The sequence below is a fragment of the Bombus vosnesenskii genome, unplaced genomic scaffold (assembly GCF_011952255.1).
Source record: "Bombus vosnesenskii isolate JDL3184/JDL3185 unplaced genomic scaffold, Bvos_JDL3184-5_v1.1 scf7180000016278, whole genome shotgun sequence".
In the NCBI taxonomy this organism is placed as follows: Eukaryota; Metazoa; Arthropoda; class Insecta; order Hymenoptera; family Apidae; genus Bombus; species Bombus vosnesenskii.
This window is the reverse complement of record NW_022884347.1, coordinates 198,032-219,808: the sequence shown is the minus strand read 5'-3', so window position 1 is coordinate 219,808 and position 21,777 is coordinate 198,032. Positions and strand designations below refer to the sequence as shown.

Below are 21,777 nucleotides of genomic sequence, written 5' to 3'. Positions count from 1 at the left end.
CGCCTGGGCACGCGCCCGCCGCTACGAAACGTACCCCGAAATCGAGGCGGGTCTAATATTTCTTTCTTTTTTTCTCTTTATCGTCTTGTGTCTTTGGTGGAAGCAAGAGCCGTGGTCTTCGTCTTTCTCGTCAATGGAATAATAAGGCTTCCGGGTGTTCGTGCCTTTGGCCACCTTTGCCCACGGACCTAATTTCTGATTTACACGATTTCGTTGTAGCTATCGACCGGTTTACGCGGACTGACAATGTTAGATGAGACAAGTTCGGATACGAACCACTTTCTCAGCAGTTTCGACTGCTTGTATACGTGTGACCGAGAATGTATACGTAGGATATGGTTTCATTTGGAGTTTAGATAAGAAGATTTGGAGTTTTGTGTTTATAGATTTCGAGGTTAGGTTGCAATGTAATGGTAGTATAATTTTAGAGATAAATAACACGGATGATAAACGACAAAGGATAACAACGGTGTGTCGTGAAATAGAAACGAGACTAATGCGCGCATCGCCCTTCTCGAGTTTTAAGGGAGAAAATAAGGCTTCCAGACGTAGGTACAGTATCGTAGCGGTGGCTCGAATGAGACGAAAAAAGGGACTCGTTATGACAGGACAATTGTGCTGTTGCGCGAAAGAAAACAGGTGGCAAAAAACTTTTCCGTCTTCCAAAGTGTTTGGTTTCTAAATATTTGAATTGCAATGCGTAATATTTGTTAACTATTCAAGAATACAAGAGCGTACGTTTGATCTCAAAATCGAATGAAAAGATAATTTCGATTGGAAAGTGATCGACGGTACATTGAACGTAAACATTGCCCTTTCTATTGGTCGGTACTACGTCAGTACCACCTAGTGACAAAATCCGCAATCACTTAGTTGCCAACCTATAAAACACGTGAAATGTATATAAAACATATGACTCATCACGTCTTTCTCCTGTGATCTTGAAACGAATTCAGCAACACAGGTTCATTCGATAGAGCACGAAGAAAATAAATGGGGTCTGTATAAACGTCGTGCTACCGTAATTATTCCCAACGAGTATGACGCAACCGAAACCGATGACACATAAAAACGCTTCTTTCTCTAGGAATACCGCGTCAGTGCACAAAAATAGTTGCGCAGGCGGTTACAAAACTTCGTCGATCGTCTTCCGGGAAAGTAGGGCGACGAAACGCGTTCCACGTATTGTTGCTGACTTTTAAACGATCGCTGTTGACACGGAACCGCAAGTGCTTGTTAAATTCTCTTAACAAGCTGTGTACGGCACGACCGCCAGTCGTTAAATACGCAAAAACCATGAAAAGGAAAAAAAATCTGCGGTTATTGTCCGAGTACAGATGGAAACGTAATGAATAGCCAGTTCGGATTCCTTGTCGACAATGAGTTTCTAAAAAAGCGAAAGAATCCTCGCGCGCCCACGGAAACAATGGCGGCGATGCTGATTGTACGCGATCTCCTTTCACCCCCTTTTACGCCGTATTAATTTCTCTGGCCTCTTTCAAATTGCGACATAATAAACGGCTAGGAACAGAACAACAATCGGCACTTTTATCTCCGAAAAGAAGTTTGCTTCGATCTAAGATATACGTTCGGTATGCAGCGTCGCGAGAAACAGGCGAACAGGTGGCAACTTGTACGTCTCGCCTCGCCGAGATCCCGTCGAATATTATGTAACACGTAATACTTCGTCATCCGTCTCGAGCATCGACGCGCGTTTGATAAAGTTGCACCGTTCGAATCTACCTTGGTATTTCGAGTCTCACAGGTTTTAAGTATCGTAATAGAACACAGAGTATTTCTAAAGAAAAAAAAAAGCAATTCGATAAGAAAACATATTTCAAAGATAACATGGTTTAAAGTTTCACGTTATCGCAGAGATCTCACATAACCGTAAAGGTCTAAAGCCAGAGTTCTAAAGTTTAGATTTAACAGTTTCACTAATACGATAATAGAGAAAATTAGTTGCCTAAATCGGGGTTAGGTTAGAAACGATTTCGTGTTCAGATCGGATCTTTTTACGTTCCATTCCACGGATTCCCTGAATGCCCTACAAATCCTTGACCAAACAGGTCGGAAACAAGCGACCACTCTCTGACGATAGCTATGTAGCATTGATCCCGGCGGCAACAAAACTTTCATCGTCGACTTCGAAGCGGACGGAAAGAAACCTCGTAAAAAGTCGCAGCTTATCGTGGCGACGAGGCCGGTTTCGTGCCGCGTTTTGCCTCCAATTGACTCGTAATTAAGGGTATCACCGAGCCGACCCGTGTTCCTGCCTAAAATGTGTACACAGTGTCGCACGCTAAATTGCCCAGTGACATGCAGAACCGAGCCGAGAATATCGCACTCGCCGCGCCTCTCTAAATTAATGAAAAAGGACGCAGATCGGTTAATTAGCAGGGATTACACGCTAAGCGATATCGAACGGCGGGGAGAGGCGAGAAGAAGGTAGCGCCAGGCGTTTTAGAGCGGCGATTTGGAATCGGGTGCCGAGCTACTTGCGTTATCCGCGCCATCTACCTTATCTTGTTTGCCGTTTCTACGCTGTATTCGCAGCGTGAAATCTCGCAGATACGGTTATCGGCTTATCTGCACGAGCTCAAGGATATAGAAAAGCGCCGCCACCTGTCGCACACACAGCCGCTATTGAAGCCGATCTGGGACAACGGGAACGTTGTCCTGACAAGAATTATGGCCGAAGGACTCTGTAAATCTCGTGCAAGTGGATTTCCGCATGAACCGTACGCAACCTGGACAATAGCGTTTGTAGAATGGCTGACTATGGCAAGCACTATTTACCGAGGATTTTCTGTTGTAGTTTAATAGGGATCAATTGTTGGGAATTATTTAACATTTTGGCTGCCACGAGGGTCATATATGACCACGGTTCCCCCTGTGACGCCACGGTGTGGTCATTTGTGCGCTTCAACTTCTTACAATTGTAAAAATTGAATGAAAATTGACAGTTAGGGCATTTTCAATACAACCGATAAGTAGAAGATACTTTGAGATAAAAAGTGCCCCATTGAACAATTAAACATTTTTATTGGAACATCAATAAAAAAAATGAGAACAAATCTACGAATATTATTATAAACACACCTTAAAAAATAATTGTAAATGCTGCTTTATAATCATATCATTGAAATTAGAAGTGTGCACATACTTTACTATTATATACAGAATGAGCAAATACTGTTTACTAATATCTTCTACGCGTTTGAACAATATATTCTGTACGTTTTGTTTACGACGAAATAACGAATGCGAATGGTTTGTTGAAATAAACGAAGCCTTGTTATAATATGTCGCTATTAACTATTACCACGGCGCCACCTGTGACCACCGATAAGATAAACGGTCCATTAGCGAAGAATGTTGTCTTACATCATCAATTTATTATTATTTTGCCATTATATGCTTTGAATAATAAAAATACTCCCGTGGTGTCCTGAGAGAAACATGTGATTTCGGTGTGACAGACAAAGTGTTAACTAGAAATACGTAGGTTATGTAACTAGAGAAGAATTTCATTAGAACTTACAGTGGCTACAAAGAATATTTTTCAATCAATCGTATTTTTATCAGATTCAATATTTCATTTTTATAGTACTAAATTTTTCATATACTTGGATTCAAATGTGTAAATGTTATAATAAATACAACGGTGTGTAAATATTGCTTGCAGCCACTGCAATTGGTTAAAAGATCCTTTGTAATATGCCTTATATGTTACAATTGATTTGAAACATAGAACAACACCAACTTTTTCATCTTCGATTCAGGATATTGTTGAGTATATCATAAACGTATCATATACATCCCTCAAGGTATTGTTGAGATACACACGAACATAACGCATCATTTTATTTAACCTTCAATACTTAATATGACGAACGTCATTAATAATCAACATCAGCCAACTCGTGGAATACAAAACAGGATGGAATATCCCAAAATGAAGTAATTTACCCAACTGCGGTCGATTCTAACCCAACGACACCAGCTGCGACTTAATCCTGTAAGTCGAAGCTAAGCTCACAGATTGCCAACTAAGTGATTGCAGATTTTGTCGTTAGATGGTATTGACAAAATCCGCAATCACTTAGTTGCCAAGCCAATATATATTCGAAGTAAACATCGCGGCTCTTACACGCGAACCATAGCTCTCGCCATCGTTGTAACCCGATACTACAAAACATAGAGCATAAACGGACGAACGGACGAATGAACAAAAAAAGAAACGAAATAGGATTATCGGCAATTTCTCGTCGCGGTTTCGAACGCGCTAAACTGATCCATTCTGCTGACGCGGGCAAACACGTACACACAGGAGAACATAGGTGCGCGCGTTTTACGGTGTGTCGAATATACAGCAGAGAAAGGGGGGGGGGGAGATGAGAGAGAGAGAAAGAGGAGGTAAGTTACGGAGGAGCCCTTGCGTTGCAAGGGTATCGTTGGCAGGCGGCACATGGTCCGCATCATGATTTTCGAAGCCGCAGATGGTTCCTCCTGCGGCACACGATTATGGTTTTTTGTCAAGCATGCTGGGAGCAGGCGGTAGGGCACACCGCCGCTTGTATTTCTCGATCAATTTTCGCCGCAAAATTGACTGGCCAAGCCGATCGAACGATGCCAGCGCATACACTCTAGGAATTATTCTCGATAGCTGGATATCTTATTGAGGAATTAACCGCCCGCTTTACACGAAGATCGATATCGATACTCGTGATGGAACTGAAGGGTGAACTCGTTATAAATTGATTCGACGAAGCTAGAAGTGCACTTGCAACAGAATTTAGATGAATTATTGAGACTGAGAAGCGAGCCTCTTAGAAGCCTAAATTAATCCACAACTTTACTTTCTATTAATTTCGTCGTTCAAGAAACGAATGATTTAGTAGCCATTGGGTTGGCAACAAAGTGACTGCGGATCTTGCCATTAAGTAGTATTGACAAAACCCGCAATCATTTAGTTGCCAACCAATAGAATGATCCATAAGTTGATCCGTCGTAAGGTAACATAAATAATAGTAAAATTCTATAGTACAAAGACTTGCCTGATACCAGACATATTGATCAAATATAAGAGAAAATTCGAACGGTTTCTCGTACTGCGAACAAGTACTGGGTTGGCAACTAAGTCATTGCGGACTTTGTCATAGATTGTAATGACAAAGTCCGCAATTACTTAGTTGCCAAGTCAATAAAACACGAATTGAAATCGTAAAATAACCGAACCTGATTCTTTTCAAACAAGTTTATACAGCACACAATCGCAAACAATAAATGGTGCCCTCGACGATCCAATCACCCGAAATGCCCCATCCCTTCTCCAATATTACCGGATTTACCATCCCTCTGTAAAGAAAGATGAGCGTTGACTGGAATGAAAAGGCGAGAGGAGCGCGTCGCGACGCGTAGAAAGCCTCGTAAATCACGGCAAGTGGGTTAAGGGTGACGAGGCCGGTTCCGAACGGCGCGCTGCGCCGGTTCAAAGCGTCGATAATAATTGGCGCTGCGGAGGCCGGGGCGGCGTTGTTTGTGCGCATTTCAATGGTCGCTCTGGAAGGCACGGCTAATCACGTGGCCAAGAGAGCCGGACAAACGGAGCGAACTGACAAACGACGGCATTATGTCCGCCATTCTGGTCGTCGCTGGTGGTGGGCCGGCGACAATGCCACAGCCAGCAGGACACACAGCTCGAGGAAAAAGAGAGTAGAGACGAGGAGGGGAAAAAGAGCGAGAGAGAGAGGAAATGGAAGAGAGAAGGAGAAATATAAAACGAGGAGAGGAGAAAAAGGGAAGCAATCTTCCTTATTTCTTCCCATCTCATCTCGTTTCGGCGGCTACCCTCGTGTCCCCACCGCCACCCCCTACGGTCCGGCCAATCTCGTTCAGGATGACTGCCGACCAGCCAATCCTCTTATTCCGTTTCATTTGTCGATCGCAAATGTGCGCAGTGTGCCTGCGTGTACGCTTCATTATTATTTCGTATTGTGCGTGTAACCCAATTCAATAGCCTAATCTACTTTCCCTGCTTTTCTCTTGCTAATCGTGGGCACCCAGCCGATCACGATCCACCGATCGACTCTCATGGCTCTTTCTTTCGTTCCTTTCTCCCCGTTTCTTCCTTTTTTTTTTTTTTTTCACTTAAGCTCGTTTTCCTTACCAGTTTTATCCATCGAGGAATTCGCCGGTATAATATACGCGCATGGGAAAATTCGACGACAATCGGTTGCTATTTTTTGAAGCAAAGAATTCGCTCGGAGGGTGGAAACTTTGGGAAAGTAGGTTTCCACGATTCTCGTCGAAACGATCAGGTGCACTACGGTAATAACGTAATCTGGCTTATGGTGCGCTTGTCCGACGGTCGATCTCCCTGCGTACCAGGGGTCGCTGCGATTAATTGAAAAATGCTGGCAGAGAAACAACGCACGCCAGTGTATACTTAGGTGCATAGATTCATCTTGATTTAAGCGTAGAAAAAGGAGCACACCGGCGGGATAGGGGAGGAGTCGTTAAAACGTTCGATCAGTCGCTGTGTATGTCCGTCGATGGATATTACCACGAGGCAGCCATGCCAAGATAATTGGACGGCGGGAAAATTAAAGGGAGCCACCGCGACTCTTGACTCTTCGCAGCGAGCGGAACGAGGCGGAATAATCTGCCTTGTCTTTAAGAGATTAGGTCCTTAAGGAAGCACTGCCTTCCTTCTCCCCGTCTCTCATCCCTCTCCCCTTTATATACCGCTCCTTCCCACCCCAAAAAAACACTTTTCATACCTTTCAGTCGAAACCTACCGCGATCAACGCTTCGACCAACCGCCAGATCCAACGTCAAACGAGAGCAAACTCGAGGTTCTCCTCCCTTCGAACAGAACGGAACAAGACCAAAGTAAATTACCGTGGACCGAGAAGCTTGGCCTGCAAGCCCAACCGTTTCTCGGAAGTCCAATTAAAAGTACTGTCTACGATGAGAGAGCAATTAGCGCGCGACTCAGGACGAAATAATTTTCTGGAATCCTACGCTTGTTTGTTGATCTTCTCTTCTTGGTTTCATTGAGCGAGTTTGATAGGGCGTCTGGAGGGGAATTGGCACGCTTACGTGCAAATCTAGGGATTTTGTTGTTCCAGTTTTTTTTAAGAATCGTAGCTATGATTTGTTGGTTGTACTATGTGGTATTTTTTGAGTATTTATTGATTATCTAAGTGTGTCAGTAAATTTGAAATTACAACATTTAACCTTATACAGAACATTTTTAGTGTGGAGACATCTATTGGTTGGCAACTAAGTGATTGCGGATTTTGTTAGTACAATCTAATGACAAAATCCGCAATCACTTAGTTGCCAAGTCGAACAAAAGCGTGCGATAATTAGTATCGTTAATTGCAATTATAGGAAAAAGATCTTGCAATTGTCCTTTTGTACTGTATCGTATTCTTTGAAGCACTATAGTAGTATCAACACAGTATAATACTAGTTCAATTAGTAAATTAACGCGGAATTATGAATGGACTGTTGATTTTTATGTAATCTCATATTTCAACAAATGCAACCTAAATTGCATTTCACTGTGGATATTTTATATGTTTTTTTGCATATTACGTGCAATTCGATATTTTTACAACTACGAATTTCTTCGATCATGAAACACTTGATACTCGGTTGGCAACTATTAGGTAACCAATTAACTTAGGTTAGGGATATTAGGTTTCGCCATTAGGTGGCACTGACAAAACCCGCAATCACTTAGTTGCCAATGTAATATTATAGGACATGAGATTACACTTTTGTGATACAGCTTTCAAAAAATATAAAATTGTTCAAGGAAACGCTAAAATGAATATTTAGGTAGCTGATTGCCACGCTAGGACTGAGTCAAATACCAGTTCCACTGAAAGATACTCAGGAGTATCTTGTCAAAGCTTTCCTGAATTTTCACTTGCATGAAGATAGCTTAACGTTATCAAAGACAGACCTGTACCTTCAGAAGATTAAAAACCTTGCCAAATAATTCACCAGAAATCTTGTGAAGACTTTCCTGAATTTTTACTTGGAAAAAGATAGCGCTAACGTTATCAGAAACAGGCGTGTACTGTCGCAAAGTGTAATTAGATGAAACCTGGGATTCTCATACGAAGAAAATTCTTTTCCACGTGGATTAATACTAATCGGTGGCACACGTACCAAAGAAGACGTTTTAACAAGCCCATCCTCAGTGAGTCATTGTTAGTTACAGCATACAAAGTATCCCTTGGTCACGTCGAGCAAAGAAGGGTCCTCTTTCTCTCTATGAATCGACCGGTTTATCATCGATCGGGCAAAGATTAAGCTCCATACGGAGGTGGAACCTGGCCTCATGAATATTAACCCGAGAAAGCATAAGCCGAGGAATCCTTATCGATGTAGATCTTATAATTCGTCGGCAATGACCGTCCCGACGGACGATGATGTTAATCACACGGCCGACCAAATTATGGTTTCACCTCTTGTTTTTCGGTTATCGCAAACGAGAAAACTCGCGTTCCGTAGTCCAACGATCATGCGAATATGTATACGATATACACATAGGTCTTGCATTAATTTAGCATAAATTACGGAATACGCACGGTGCCGTTAAACGACAGAAAAGACTGGCGGCGAGGTGAGCTGGTTTTTTCGAGTTTTACCTCGCCGATGATTACGTAGCTGTGGAAACATGCGACACATCCGTCACGTTTTTGTGCCAATGACGTGTCTACTTGGACAATCCGACGAGATAAGTTGAAACGTTGCTCCCACGAGCTTTCAGAACGAAACATTCCGAGCATACGATAACAAATTCTGTAATTCACTTACATGTAGATTTTATCTAACCTCAAAGAGATGTTACGCTCCAGTGGACACCAGTTCTTATAACTAAGATTCTATGGAACATTGTAATCTGCTAAGATGTACAGTACGTTCACAAAAATACATAAAATATTCGTTAGAGAATTGAAACAGCGAAACAAATGTTTACCCAAATTCCATGTTTCCTTCCGTTGTGTTCATAAAAATATAAGTTTGCAGAAAAATGCAGAGTTCAGTTGCATTGAAACATTTTCTAATACTTGCATGAACAAGAAAATGGAAATTTATATTATGTTAATAATTACGTACAAAATTCTAATGCGAAGATCAAAATATCTTTCTGCGCGAGAAAAAAAGTAATTAAAATTGGTCTATTCTTCTGAAATTATTAGGTTGGCAACTAAGTGATTGCGGGTTTTGTCAGTACCACCCAATGGCAAAATCCGCAATCACTTAGTTGCCAACCTAATAATTTCAGAAGAATAGACCAATTTTAATTACTTTTTTTCTCGCGCAGAAAGATATTTTGATCTTCAATCCGTTAGTTGCCAACCTAATATTCAAGAAATAACATTGCTGCAGGAAACGTTACGTTTATATTGAATTCTAATGAATAAATATATGAACATATTGAAATATGTATGATTTTGTATGCTAGGCTAGGTTAGATGCGTAGTAGAAATACTTGTATGTGAGTATCAGTATGTGGAGGTGGTGTGCGCGGCGTCTCGAAAACAGATGAATGCAAACAGTTCAGTCGGCTAACAGTCGGATATGGAAGAAAGTGGTGAGACGCGTGCAAGTGGGTATCGATGAATATCTTAGAAATCGCTCATCAAATAAATATATAATTATTCTAATATTAATTCCAATTGTATATTTAGTGTTCCTATACCATTATTTCGGCTATCAAGATCCACAATTCTCAACAGGATTAACTATGATCTTCGTCAAATATATTATTCACTTTTCCGCATTTCAAAACGAACGTTCTTTCAATCGTCTGCGCTAAAAATTCCGCGGAATATTGATTTGGCAACTAAGTGATTGCGGGTTTTGTCAGTACCACCTAATGGCAAAATCCGCAATCACTTAGTTGCCAACCTAATATTCAAGAAATAACATTGCTGCAAAAAACGTTTCTATTAAATTCTAATGAATAAATATATGAACATATTGAGATATGTATAATTTTGTATGCTAGACTAGGTTAGATGCGTAGTAGAAATACTTGTATGTGAGTATCAGTATGTGGAGGTATGTGTGTGCGGCGTCTCGAAAACAGATGAATGCAAACAGTTCAGTCGGCTAACAGTCGGATATGGAAGAAAGTGGTGAGACGCGTGCAAGTGGGTATCGATGAATATCTTAGAAATCGCTCATCAAATAAATATATAATTATTGTAATATTAATTCCAAGTGTATATTTAGTGTTCCTGTACCATTATTTCGGCTATCAAGATCCACAATTCTCAAGAGGACTAACTATGATCTCGTCAAATATATTATTCACTTTTCCGCATTTCAAAACGAACGTTCTTTCAATCGTCTGCGCTAAAAATTCCGCGGAATATTGGGTTGACAACTAAGTGATTGCGGGTTTTGTCAGTACCACCTAATGGCAAAATCCGCAATCACTTAGTTGCCAACCTAATATTCAAGAAATGGCATTGCCGCAGGAAACGTTACGTTTATATTGAATTCTAATGAATAAATATATGAACATATTGAAATATGTATAATTTTGTATGCTAGACTAGGTTAGATGCGTAGCAGAAATACTTGTATGTGAGTATCAGTATGTGGAGGTATGTGTGTGCGGCGTCTCGAAAACAGATGAATGCAAACAGTTCAGTCGGCTAACAGTCGGATATGGAAGAAAGTGGTGAGACGCGTGCAAGTGGGTATCGATGAATATCTTAGAAATCGCTCATCAAATAAATATATAATTATTGTAATATTAATTCCAAGTGTATATTTAGTGTTCCTATACCATTATTTCTGCTATCAAGATCCACAATTCTCAACAGGACTAACTATGATCTCGTCAAATATATTATTCACTTTTCCTCATTTCAAATCGAACGTTCTTCCAATCGTCTGCGCTAAAAATTCTGCGGAATATTGGCTTGGCAACTAAGTGATTGCGGGTTTTGTCAGTACCACCTAATGGCAAAATCCGCAATCACTTAGTTGCCAACCTAAAAGAAAAATATTGCTGTATAGTCTGTAGAACCTAATCGTTGACAAAGCAACGTGACCGTATGAAAAAGCTATCACCCTCGCGCTGCAGCTGGGTGGCCAGTCCCGGTGTGTCCCTGATCGGAAGGCGGAGGATCATAAATCAGAACGTGGCAGAACACCGCCATTGACCTAGTTGTGTGGCAGAGGCGCGTGCAATAGGCGCTCGTCTACCTGTCGCGAAATGCCACCGGTTTCCTTAGCATCGACGTTATCCATCTAATCGCTTTATTTCCTCGTCACTGGATTCCTCGTATTTTTGTGTTTCGTCGACTGTGCTGCACTCGCGGAGATACCGAGTCGTTTCGTTAATCGGAAATATGGATGACTAATATGAGAGCCGCGTGGCGAACGCGAGCGAGACACGTCTCGAGTCGCTCGTGTCTCGAAGTCTTCTCTGTAAGTCTATAAATGTAACGAGATGAAGGAGCGGCCGCAGTCTGCCTCGTAGAATGTACAGTGCACACGATCGATGCTGGTCGAAATCCGAGCATTTTTACCGCCAGACGCCAAAACAAACAGCAAGGAACCGTTGGACGCCGCCTACCCGATGCAAAACTGTCCCCGCGTGCCTGCATCTGTACCTGAATTTTCAAAAGAAAGATCGAAAGGCGCGTCGACATCTTTTATTCATTCTTTCGGAGAAATGGCTGGGAAAAGTTTGACAAATCTTCAGAAAATATGACCAATTTGTTGCAGAGAAGAATGGTGAAGAATTTTCCTCCTACCGTTAGGGTTGTCCAGGATTTCGTGAATTTGGATGTTGTAGGTGGGAGGTAAATATAGAAGGTAAATATAGATGGTGGGAAAACGAAGTAAAGATTGAATTAAAGAGAACAGACGACTGAAGACACGTCTGCAGTAAGGTAGCAACTGACAGGATTAAGGAGATTCTACTTGTCTGTACAGATACCTTTAATATTATGCTTGTCTAAGCTTTTCTACTGAATATCTCACGGATCTTGTAATACACTGATATTAGTTAAATATAGAATCCCCGTGGTGATTTTCATTCTTTACCTGAAAATAAATATGGTTTCTTGATAAAACTCAGACACTGAGTTTTAACTAAATTGAAATACAGCAAAACTCTATTAACATGAAGTAGTATCCACTAGAAGAAAATCCTAGTTAGCGGGAGATTAAACAAACTGCAGAATCTATTTATTCGGGTCAGGAAGGTTATCTATTTTCAAGTTTCTAATATGTGAACTTCAGCTATATGAATCGCTTAATCCCCCCTCTCTAGTTCACATAAATGGAATTCTACTGTGCTTAAGCGACTATTGCCATTTATTGCTGTAACACCGTATCATATGGAAATATTATAATAATCTAACATCGAGAAATTGAAATTACATTTTAACCTAATCAGTTTTCTATATAAATCTGTGCCTCGAGTTGCACTCGATAACGTAAAACAAACGATTAAAAGTCGCGAGTTCCACGAAAATATTAGGTTGGCAACTGAGTGATTGCGGATCTTGTCAGTACCACCTAACGACAAAACCCGCAATCACTTAGTTGCCAACCGAACCTAACCTTAAACTAACCTCAATAGAATGGTTTATCACCTGTCAGTTATTTCTTCCACGACAAAATTGCAGTTCTGCTTGATAGCAGAAGGACCTGCATAAAAAGTAGCGTTTCAATTTTAAATAAAAACATAGTCACGAAAGTAGATTCGCGGAAAACGTGGAAGGGGCAAATGTTTTATTGCCCGATGAAAAATTTAATTCGACGACGCCCCCCCGAGGTTGAAGAAACAATCGCCGGATCTGATCTAGGAGCTCATAAATCCGGCGCATTCTCATGCTCTGAACGGACGCCACTGTATCGCTTGCCTCTTTTAAATTTCGAAATTATCGATCGCCAAAATCTATGACCGCCGTTCCTTCCAGCCTCGACGTTCACGCAAGCACAGTAAAAGCACCGCTGCGTCAACGTTGCTCACTGTGCATAATAATAAAAAAGAGAGAAAGAAAAAGGAATGTCTACATTAGCCATCGGCACGACAGATCTTCGCCCGGAGATAAGAGAAATTTACGAACCGGCTAAGCTATCGTTACACGCACACTCTTATCGATTTGTAACGGAAATGAAAGCGAATCGTTGTCGAAAAGGATCGTTTTGCCCTTAAAAATTGTTTACACAACAATCTGATAAATATTTCTGTGTTTTTACACCTTGCGAAGAACCTCTGTTACTTGTGAGGATTATATGACATTCTGACAACTGAATTATGAAAACAAATTCTAGAATAGGACTAAAGCATAGGAATTTCAAAAAAACATAGCGCTACAGGCATTGCACGGTTTTTAGAAAGCAAACAGGACTATGAATCTTCTAACACAAAGATGATATTTAGTGTATAATATGTAAGTATATTATATGACATATAGGTTAGGAAAATAATGTTCCGTTAATGAATATTTTTCGACCACTGAAATATCGTACGATTGGATTCTACGAGTGAAACACGAGCGCCCACTTCAATGGGAAAGCGACGTTATATAATTCAACGAATCCTTGTCCAACAGAAGTTTAAACATTGTTATCATGATCGTTCAATATCTATTTTGTAGTGATAGAATGAAGAGTGGACGTGATAACTAAATTTACTTAAAACATACGATCGTTCGTATAATTTATGTTTCATAGAATAATAATAAATAAAAGTAAATGTAAATTTAATAATAAATATTAATAATCAGTTATTACCGACATTTATACAAATTCATATTTTTATCATACAATGGAAAAAAGTGAAATCTATAGAGAATTTTTTTTTATATAGTATTTTTCATATTTTGTGAGTTACGTGCATTTAAATTTAAGTCTAATAGTTACGCACGACGCCAAACGGTAACAAGGTATCCGCTACATCGTACATCGTAACATCGTATTGGAAGAAAGAAAAACCACAGAGTATGGCAACGCGGGTGTAACCTCATGCGTACCTACACCCGGACCGGACCACGAAGGCCACGCCAAATATCGATTCTCGCTAAACTCGAAATGGATATGGAAGCCCGAAGAATGTTGGAATTTTCTAGCGGGTTGCGAAGAGTTGGCATCGATAGTTCCCTACGTACCTCGCCTCTTATCTTTCCCGATCTGTCCAACCATCGTAACTTTCTTCTCCTCCAAGAGATCTCGGCCAATCGAACACTTTGAATCGCATCCCCGCGAGACAGACGAAAGAATTCGAAGTGTGGAAATGAGCGTTGCCACAATTGCAGTTTGCGTTTAACAGGAATAGCACCGGCTGATATTTATACTCGCTAGGAACGTTTCTCTGTGTTTCCTGCGAGCTCTAAAGAGAACACTGCGAGCCCCAGCCTGGAATTCGTAGGTTCCACGGAAAGTAGAATTATTGCACATCGGAGACCGACTAGTAGAAACAAGTACGAAACGACTGGCGATAACGACTGGTTCCCTCGATCGGTAAAAAACCACGTGATAAAGAAGGAATGAAGCAGAGAGGTCGCTGCAAAATGGGGCATCGCGATCGACAGCGTTCACGCGATAACGAAACGTCCTCCATTAAACGACGAACATAGCACGCGCACGTAATCGCAAAATAAGTTGCCACACGTTTTAACGACTTGGTTCGCTCTACTTCGCGTTTGTTTACAACTTTTCGTTGATCTAACGATTAAGTATTCGAGAACAGGGATTCGAGGACGTTCCATACGAGATAACGTTTATCCTGAGCTGTGAGTGGCAAAGAAGAAACTAAGAGAGGGGGCAAGCTACGTTTGATGGCAAAGGCGTCAACTCGAAAGCACGTGAATGGCTTCTTCGCGTGATGCAATAAAACCTTATCTTTCGCACCAGGAAACGTTCGATCGGTGGAACTTCGATCGAGATTATAAGTGGAAAGAAGGCGCGATTTCTTTTAATCGATTTCATTTGATACCACACAGATGGGTGCCGATTGAACGACGAAAGATCCATGCAAAACTGAAGGAACAACGCGAATTTAATCCGCTTACTCGTGTAAGCGATGAACGTGCTTGATAATTACGTTAAACGGTGGACGGAGGCGCGAATCGTCGCGGGGAGACATCAACGCCCGATAATTGTACACGCTGGCCCCGAAGAACGCCGGGTCAAGAAGAAAGCCTATCGTATTTTGCTGAGCGAAGTAGGTGCCAATTGTAGCGGCTTTAATAAACTCTGTAAGAGACAATGACGGCTTTACGAGGTGCAATAGGTCGATTGTGCCTGCGATCTAAGTGATGAGATCATCGGCGATCGCACGCTCGCCGTTACTCTCGCAATTCCAATTTCGTAAATAATCTATTTAGTATTTTGGTGTTTCCTTTACTAGGGAAAAATATTTTTGCGGCCGTCGGACACCTTACGAAGTTAATTCAAATGCGATATATCTGTATACTAATCGACAATAGAAATAACATTATCTAATTAACTTACGTGTAATATAATTTAGTATCTACATTTGGAAGAAATAATTGCTCAGTGTTTGAGGACGTACAGTTGGTTACAAAATGTCCGGTCATGTTCGGTATGTGGTATATTTTGTATGAAATTATAGGATTATTGGGAAGACCCAATTAAATATAAAACAATATACAGTGAATAATTATATTTTCAAAATGAAATACTAAATAACCAGACAAACATTTGTATAAGCAACTATAGGGTTGGCAACTAAGTGATTGCGGCTTGTGTCATTAGGTGGTAACGACAACCTAACCTAACCTAATATATATCGTAACACAAAAGAATTAATCTTATCTTTTCCTTTATCTATTTACGAGCATTGTCACCTATAGCGCAATAAAAACAAAAGGGTAATAATAATATTGACTATAATCATATCAACAACATTCTCTATCATATACATTAATCAATTAATTAAATAAAATTTCGAAAACTACAGTCTCGAACCAAAGCAGAAAACCAACATGGAGCGAACGATCAAAGAGAAACGACACACCGTCGGCTCGAGTCATTATTCAGATTCAAAGAAGAATCGACGAGGCGAGAGACGAAGCTGGACGACGACAGACCGCGACGAAGACGAGGCACGACGCGACCAAGTCCATGACGACGACGACTACTACGACTACTACGACGACGATGACGACGATGACGTCGAGAAAGAGGCACGACAACACGGGTGGCGTCTCTCACGCACGCAGAAACGCAAACCTGAGTACATGAGAGTTCGCCGGTATAATATTACAGGCCTCGAGGCACTAGGACTCTACTCCTGGGTGTTCGTTACCCGTTTCTATACCGGGTGGCTTGGATCGATCGCGCGAGCCAACGCCGCAGCGAATATCGATTTCTCGCCCTCTTTCCAGCCGTTCGAGCGCAATGTTCCGCAGCTTCGATCGCGTTCGAGCTATCCGCTGGTCAATAAACAAGCAGCCAGTGCTGCACAACTTCGTGATATGCTATATACTATGATACTTTTTTCCCTCGACTCATAACGTACGTACGACTCATAACGACTCTTCGTTGTAAACCTCTAAAAGAATATTAAATGGTCGTTAAGGAGTTCCATTATTCCCCTTTTCTTTCCATCGAGATTTCTCGTAGAGGTTAATTTAGGTTAACCCAAGTCGGAATTGCGAAAAATTAGACGACAGAGGGACTCGCATATCTCGACATACCGATGGTCTCAGGTTGGGTTAAGTCGGACGACTTTCACGACAAAAGTCACAATTTTTAGGATTTCTCGAGCTTCTCGGAAGGTACCCACCCACGAGCAGCAAATTCACGGTTCCCATGAAACCGCACGAACGTTCTAGCCCACCAATGAACTCGCCAAAGAGTCTGGACTAAAAACTCGACCACCTAGATCGAAGGTGAACAACGACAACGTGCGCGACGAAACGGTCGGCAAACAATATAATCCTATCTTATTTACCGCTTGGAATGCCCCGATTCGCCACGCGACACCCGGTATAACGAGGAGACCAGTCGAAACTAGAGAGTAAAAGAAGGAAGGGTGGAAGGTTGTGGTAGGACTGAGCGAAAGAGAGAGAAAGAGGGAAATACAGATGGTGAAAGGAGAAGGAAGACGGAAGAGGGAGAAGGAAGGGAAAAGGGTGCGTCGAGGAAGCAGACGTAGGAGTTAGAGGGAAACGTGTGGTCTCTCTCCGCAAGGAGGGAACGTTGGTAGGGGGTGGTTCGGTTCTATGGTACCCCATGAAACACCTGGCTCCCCTCTCTCTCTCTCTCTCTGTCTCCAGCTTTCCGACTGTTCCATACATTGCCGCCTGCCTCATGCTACCGATCTTCGTCATATTATCCTAAACTGCATTGGCATCCCTTGGACCTTAGAGTTAAGGGCCATCTTTGCACGTCAAGCGGCTTGTTATGTGCTGGACAAAATATCTATATCCGACAACGGGAGATGGATTGGACGTACTCGGTTCATCCAGGTGTTGCTAAATATCGTTCCAACACTCTTATCGCTCGTCCAATCGATTCAGACGCGGGAAAGTTCAACAACAGAGGGCTTAATGGCCGTGAAGATTCAATCGACTACTCTGATATACACATACACGCTCGTCCATAAGTATTAGGAAATGAGATGAAATAAAAGAATCATTAGGGACTAATTGAAACATATGTGTGGCATATGGTCCGTGAACAATCTATATGTTTACCTATTCTATGGCGTAATAAAAATCCTGTAAATAATAAGAATAATTTTACCATTGGTATTGTATTATACAATTTTTAGATGCACAACATTTTTTGTTTGAATGCAAACGAAACGTGTCCTACGGCAGCTAGAGGACGATAGAAGATAAAGACCACAACATTAGACAGATTAGGTTTCATGTTTGTATCAACATAGCCAGATAAAGCAGCTGCGTGCAGATAGCGAAATGCATTTTTGGGACAACCTAATATATTTGTTATTCTTTGACTCTATGCATTCTGTACACGATTCCACAGAGTCAGCTTCAAAGTTTTGCAAACTTGTAGCTCGTGACTTGTAAGACGTACCGATGATACGAGTTCAATTTTCAATTCTACAAGAGGCAGACCCGACGCTTGCAAGAAAATCCAATATTTATTTGATACAATAGAACCATTCATTGTGACAGTCCCGCAACTTCTTATGCGTAATACATGCGTGCGTTACGTATATAACATACTTTACATTTCACCATTGATCAACGACGCCATTTCAATTCAGGAAGTTTCTTCCACTCTGAACGTCTAACCTTTGGATTCGATTACACCATTCCTGTTTTTGGAAGACGGTATAAAATCTGCGTAGATGTCGAATGGATGTAGGTGTCCAAGAAATAGATCGCAATAGACTCTATGAATGGATCGCCAGGGTTCACTGGACGTAGGTGTCCAACGTTCTGTTCTAGTCGAATCGCAGGGATTCGATGAACGTAGGTGTCCAACGAGCAGATCGTTCTGATCTCCGATTAGGATCTAAAAAGGCCTCGTCTAGGCGTCCAACGTTCCGATTTTCGAGCCGGAAGGTTCGTCGATACGCCACAGGATCGCTAATTACGCTCGGGCCACAGTTTCTCGTGCCTGGCGTAAGCGCTCGAAGGCGTAGGCGTGACTCGCGAACGACAACCTCTGGCGCGGCGAGAACAATAAATTCACCAACGATATTCTCCTTTAATCCAGGGAGGAGTGAATTTTGGCTAATTTTTCGACGAGTTTTGCGTTTTACCAAATTGCAAATTATCTTTGTATCGGAGATAATTTTCAGATTCGGAGATGATCGCGCTACAGAGGAACGAGACGAGGAGTCGGTGTGTTCCGGTAGTAGTGACGGTCCTAAAATAGCGACAGCAACAGGATGATCGCGAGACGCCGTCAAGTTTAAGGTATTGTTCATTGGAACGCTACGTGGGTGAGGACAGTCATCGAACGTCGAAGCACTCGGTCCTCGACCGGTCATTTGCGATGCAAAATCTTTTCTTGGAAGCTGCTCGGCCTGATTCTATCGATGTAGGTTATTCTAACGGGAATCTTAGACAATGCAACAGTTTTTCCAGCTGCTTTCGACACCATACTCCCCGTGTGTCTCTTCTAAAACGGGCCTGTCATTCAGCATCAAGAAATTATATAATCAATGGTTGAAAAATAACGGAATAAAAGATGGCGGCGAGAGTTGGAGAGATAGAGAAGTGAGCGCCACAGGCGAATACAATCGTCGGATCTATCGACACGCTGAGACAAGAATCGCACAAAGCATTTAGTAGCGTATGAACACTTTTTGCCGTGTGTAGGCGGTATTAGGATTGCGCAACTGCGCGCAGGATTAGGATCTGTGCGCGAGACCGGGAGAAAGGGGTAGGTGGGAGGCTTGATTTCCGCAAATTAATTCATAAGAACGTCGTCGGCTGACGTCACTTCCTGGATACGCGCCGGCAAGGCGGGATACGCTCGTAGACGCGAGACGATCGTTGCAAGAGAGCTCCTCTTTCTTATTCTCTGTCTTTCTTACGTTCTCTTCCGCGCAGCGTGTCGCGCATCTCCGTCCTGCTTTCTCGGCCATCGTTCCTTCGAGCCTCCTCGTTCATCCTTCTGTTTCATGCGGCTCACCTATAGAGGGATACACGTGCCAACTAAAAACCGCCTGGCTGGGCGTAAATAGAATGCTGCTACTTCAAAACCGCGAAAATAAGGGCACTGACATTCACCGGGTTCATCGCGATCGTCTTCAAAAAAAGAAATAACGCATCGATCGCCCATCTTAATCTCTGTATTCACGATCTATAGATCAAAGAGATAGCGTTTTCTTCGAACAAAGTTAAGAACACGTTACGTGTACAGGTTAATTACTAATGGGATGAATCGACTGCTCCAGCAACGTACGAGGAAGAAGGTCGATTATCTTCGTTTCTGTGCGTGATCGTCAGATTAAACAAAGTTTCTTTGGCAGTTGAAATTACGACTTAATTACTAGCACGGTAACTTAATTGCCCGACGAATGTATCGTCGATCGAAGATGCAACGCCGAATCTAATTTTACCTCTAACTTCGTCACTCTTTTACAATAGACACTTCTCGATATAAACTACATCCTAAATATGTAGTTGGCCGTTTGGAAAGTCAACAAAGGTGCCGCCACGGGGCAATTATCCCGTCCCCGAGGATATCCCAACCTGTTTCCTTCGAAATCCTTCCGATCGCGATCATCTTTCGATCTTTGCTCGGCTACGCGGTAATCTCATTAAACCGGGGAAACGTATCGATGCCAGAGCTGATTAATTTCCGCACGAAACGAACAGGCCGGCCGGTTAGCGGCTCATTAAATCCACCTCTGTGAACCGTGCAGCGTTATTACGCCTTTGTCTTTATCATTTTGCCCGATAATTGCTGCTCCCTGGCCATCCTGTACGTACATTTCGATTCTTCCACGGTTTGTCCGGTTTCGACGTCTTATATTCGCTTGGCAACTAAGTGACTGCGGATTTTGCCATTGGGTGGTAATGACAAAATCCGCAGTCACTTAGTTGCCAACTAATACTTCTCTCGATCGAAGTACGTACGTTTAGAGAGAGACTCGTTCGGCGACGAAACCAAGGAAAATCATCGTCTCGGTTTCTGAACGAGGTTAAAAGCAGAAATCGAATCCTTTTTTGAGATGGTTATTTGAGGGGATTTGCGGTTTTATGAGACTATTGTGATCGTCTTAACGCTCTTCTTAGGGACTTTGCTACCGGTTAACCGTTCACACCGATTTGGATTTATATTTTCAGAAAAAAGGTCGCCGCAAGTGTCAGGAAACCCTTTTGAGAAAAGGAACAGTTTCTAGTAAACTATGGGCTTGTATCGCAAAGCTGTATCAAGAAGAATGAGCAAATATTGTTTGGAAAAAAATTACTTGCATCTAGACTTTTCCTAATAGCTGCTAGGGAATGCTTGTATCTACAATAATTAAGTTTTACTATTTGGTTATCACCTTTTATTATAGTTTTCAGAAACTACAATTTATTGCTCAGCTAACTTTCTTAACTTACGAGCTATTCAATTGTTTGGCGAGTTTGGATTACTTAATTGCTCTATCAGTAGGTAAATAGAACACTAAACCTCGTTTAAAAATGTACAAAAATAGTCCAGTCCGGATTTACTATATCATAACATCTAATTTTTGTCAAATATTATATTGTTTTTAGTCTATTATATTTTAATTATTATTTACCTACTACTAATTACTATTTAGTCTTTTGGTTTATGAAGTTTACCTTGCTTTAATTAGTCTACAAAATTTAGTAACGTGGGACACTGATGACCACCGTGGCAGTCGACGTGTTAATCTACAAACAATCATAGTTTCCTACACAAACAACAGCAACAAACAAGAACAAATAAATCAATCGCGTTTTGCCCGTTACTCCGGTTCCCGGTCCCACGAGAATCAGCCCATCGGCAACGGTTGAAATTCACCGGCCGTGTAACAGATCTCAGTAACAGAGGGGAATCGGCTAATTGGCCGGTGAAAATCGGCCCACGTTGTTTGCCGACTTTTCAGACCAAAATTTCGCCGCCAGGTAAACCACCGACTCATTAGCCGGCTACGGTGCAATTAGACGTGCCGGCAACAGCTTAATTAGCATACTTTCGTTGCCACGAACGCACCCTCAATGGCGGACGTGTATCCGCGATACATGGCAAATCCAACGATGCGCATGCGCAAACCTTTTCACACAAGATAATTCAGTTGGGACCAGG

At 41.9% G+C, this 21,777-nt stretch overlaps 1 protein-coding gene across 3 annotated transcripts in view; it reads right to left on the bottom strand.

Moving 5' to 3' along the window:
* Positions 1–21,777, bottom strand: part of LOC117242761 — a 66,804-nt gene that overhangs the window by 28,951 nt on the left and 16,076 nt on the right. Inside the window, exon 1 of one of the 3 annotated variants that reach the window (XM_033509681.1) lies at positions 14,172–14,422. The exons of the other annotated variants lie outside the window; for them this stretch is intronic. Coding sequence (XP_033365572.1) covers positions 14,172–14,205 — 34 coding nt within the window. The 5' untranslated portion in view covers positions 14,206–14,422. Of the gene's footprint in view, positions 1–14,171; positions 14,423–21,777 lie in introns of those variants that run through there. 3 annotated transcript variants of the gene reach the window in all.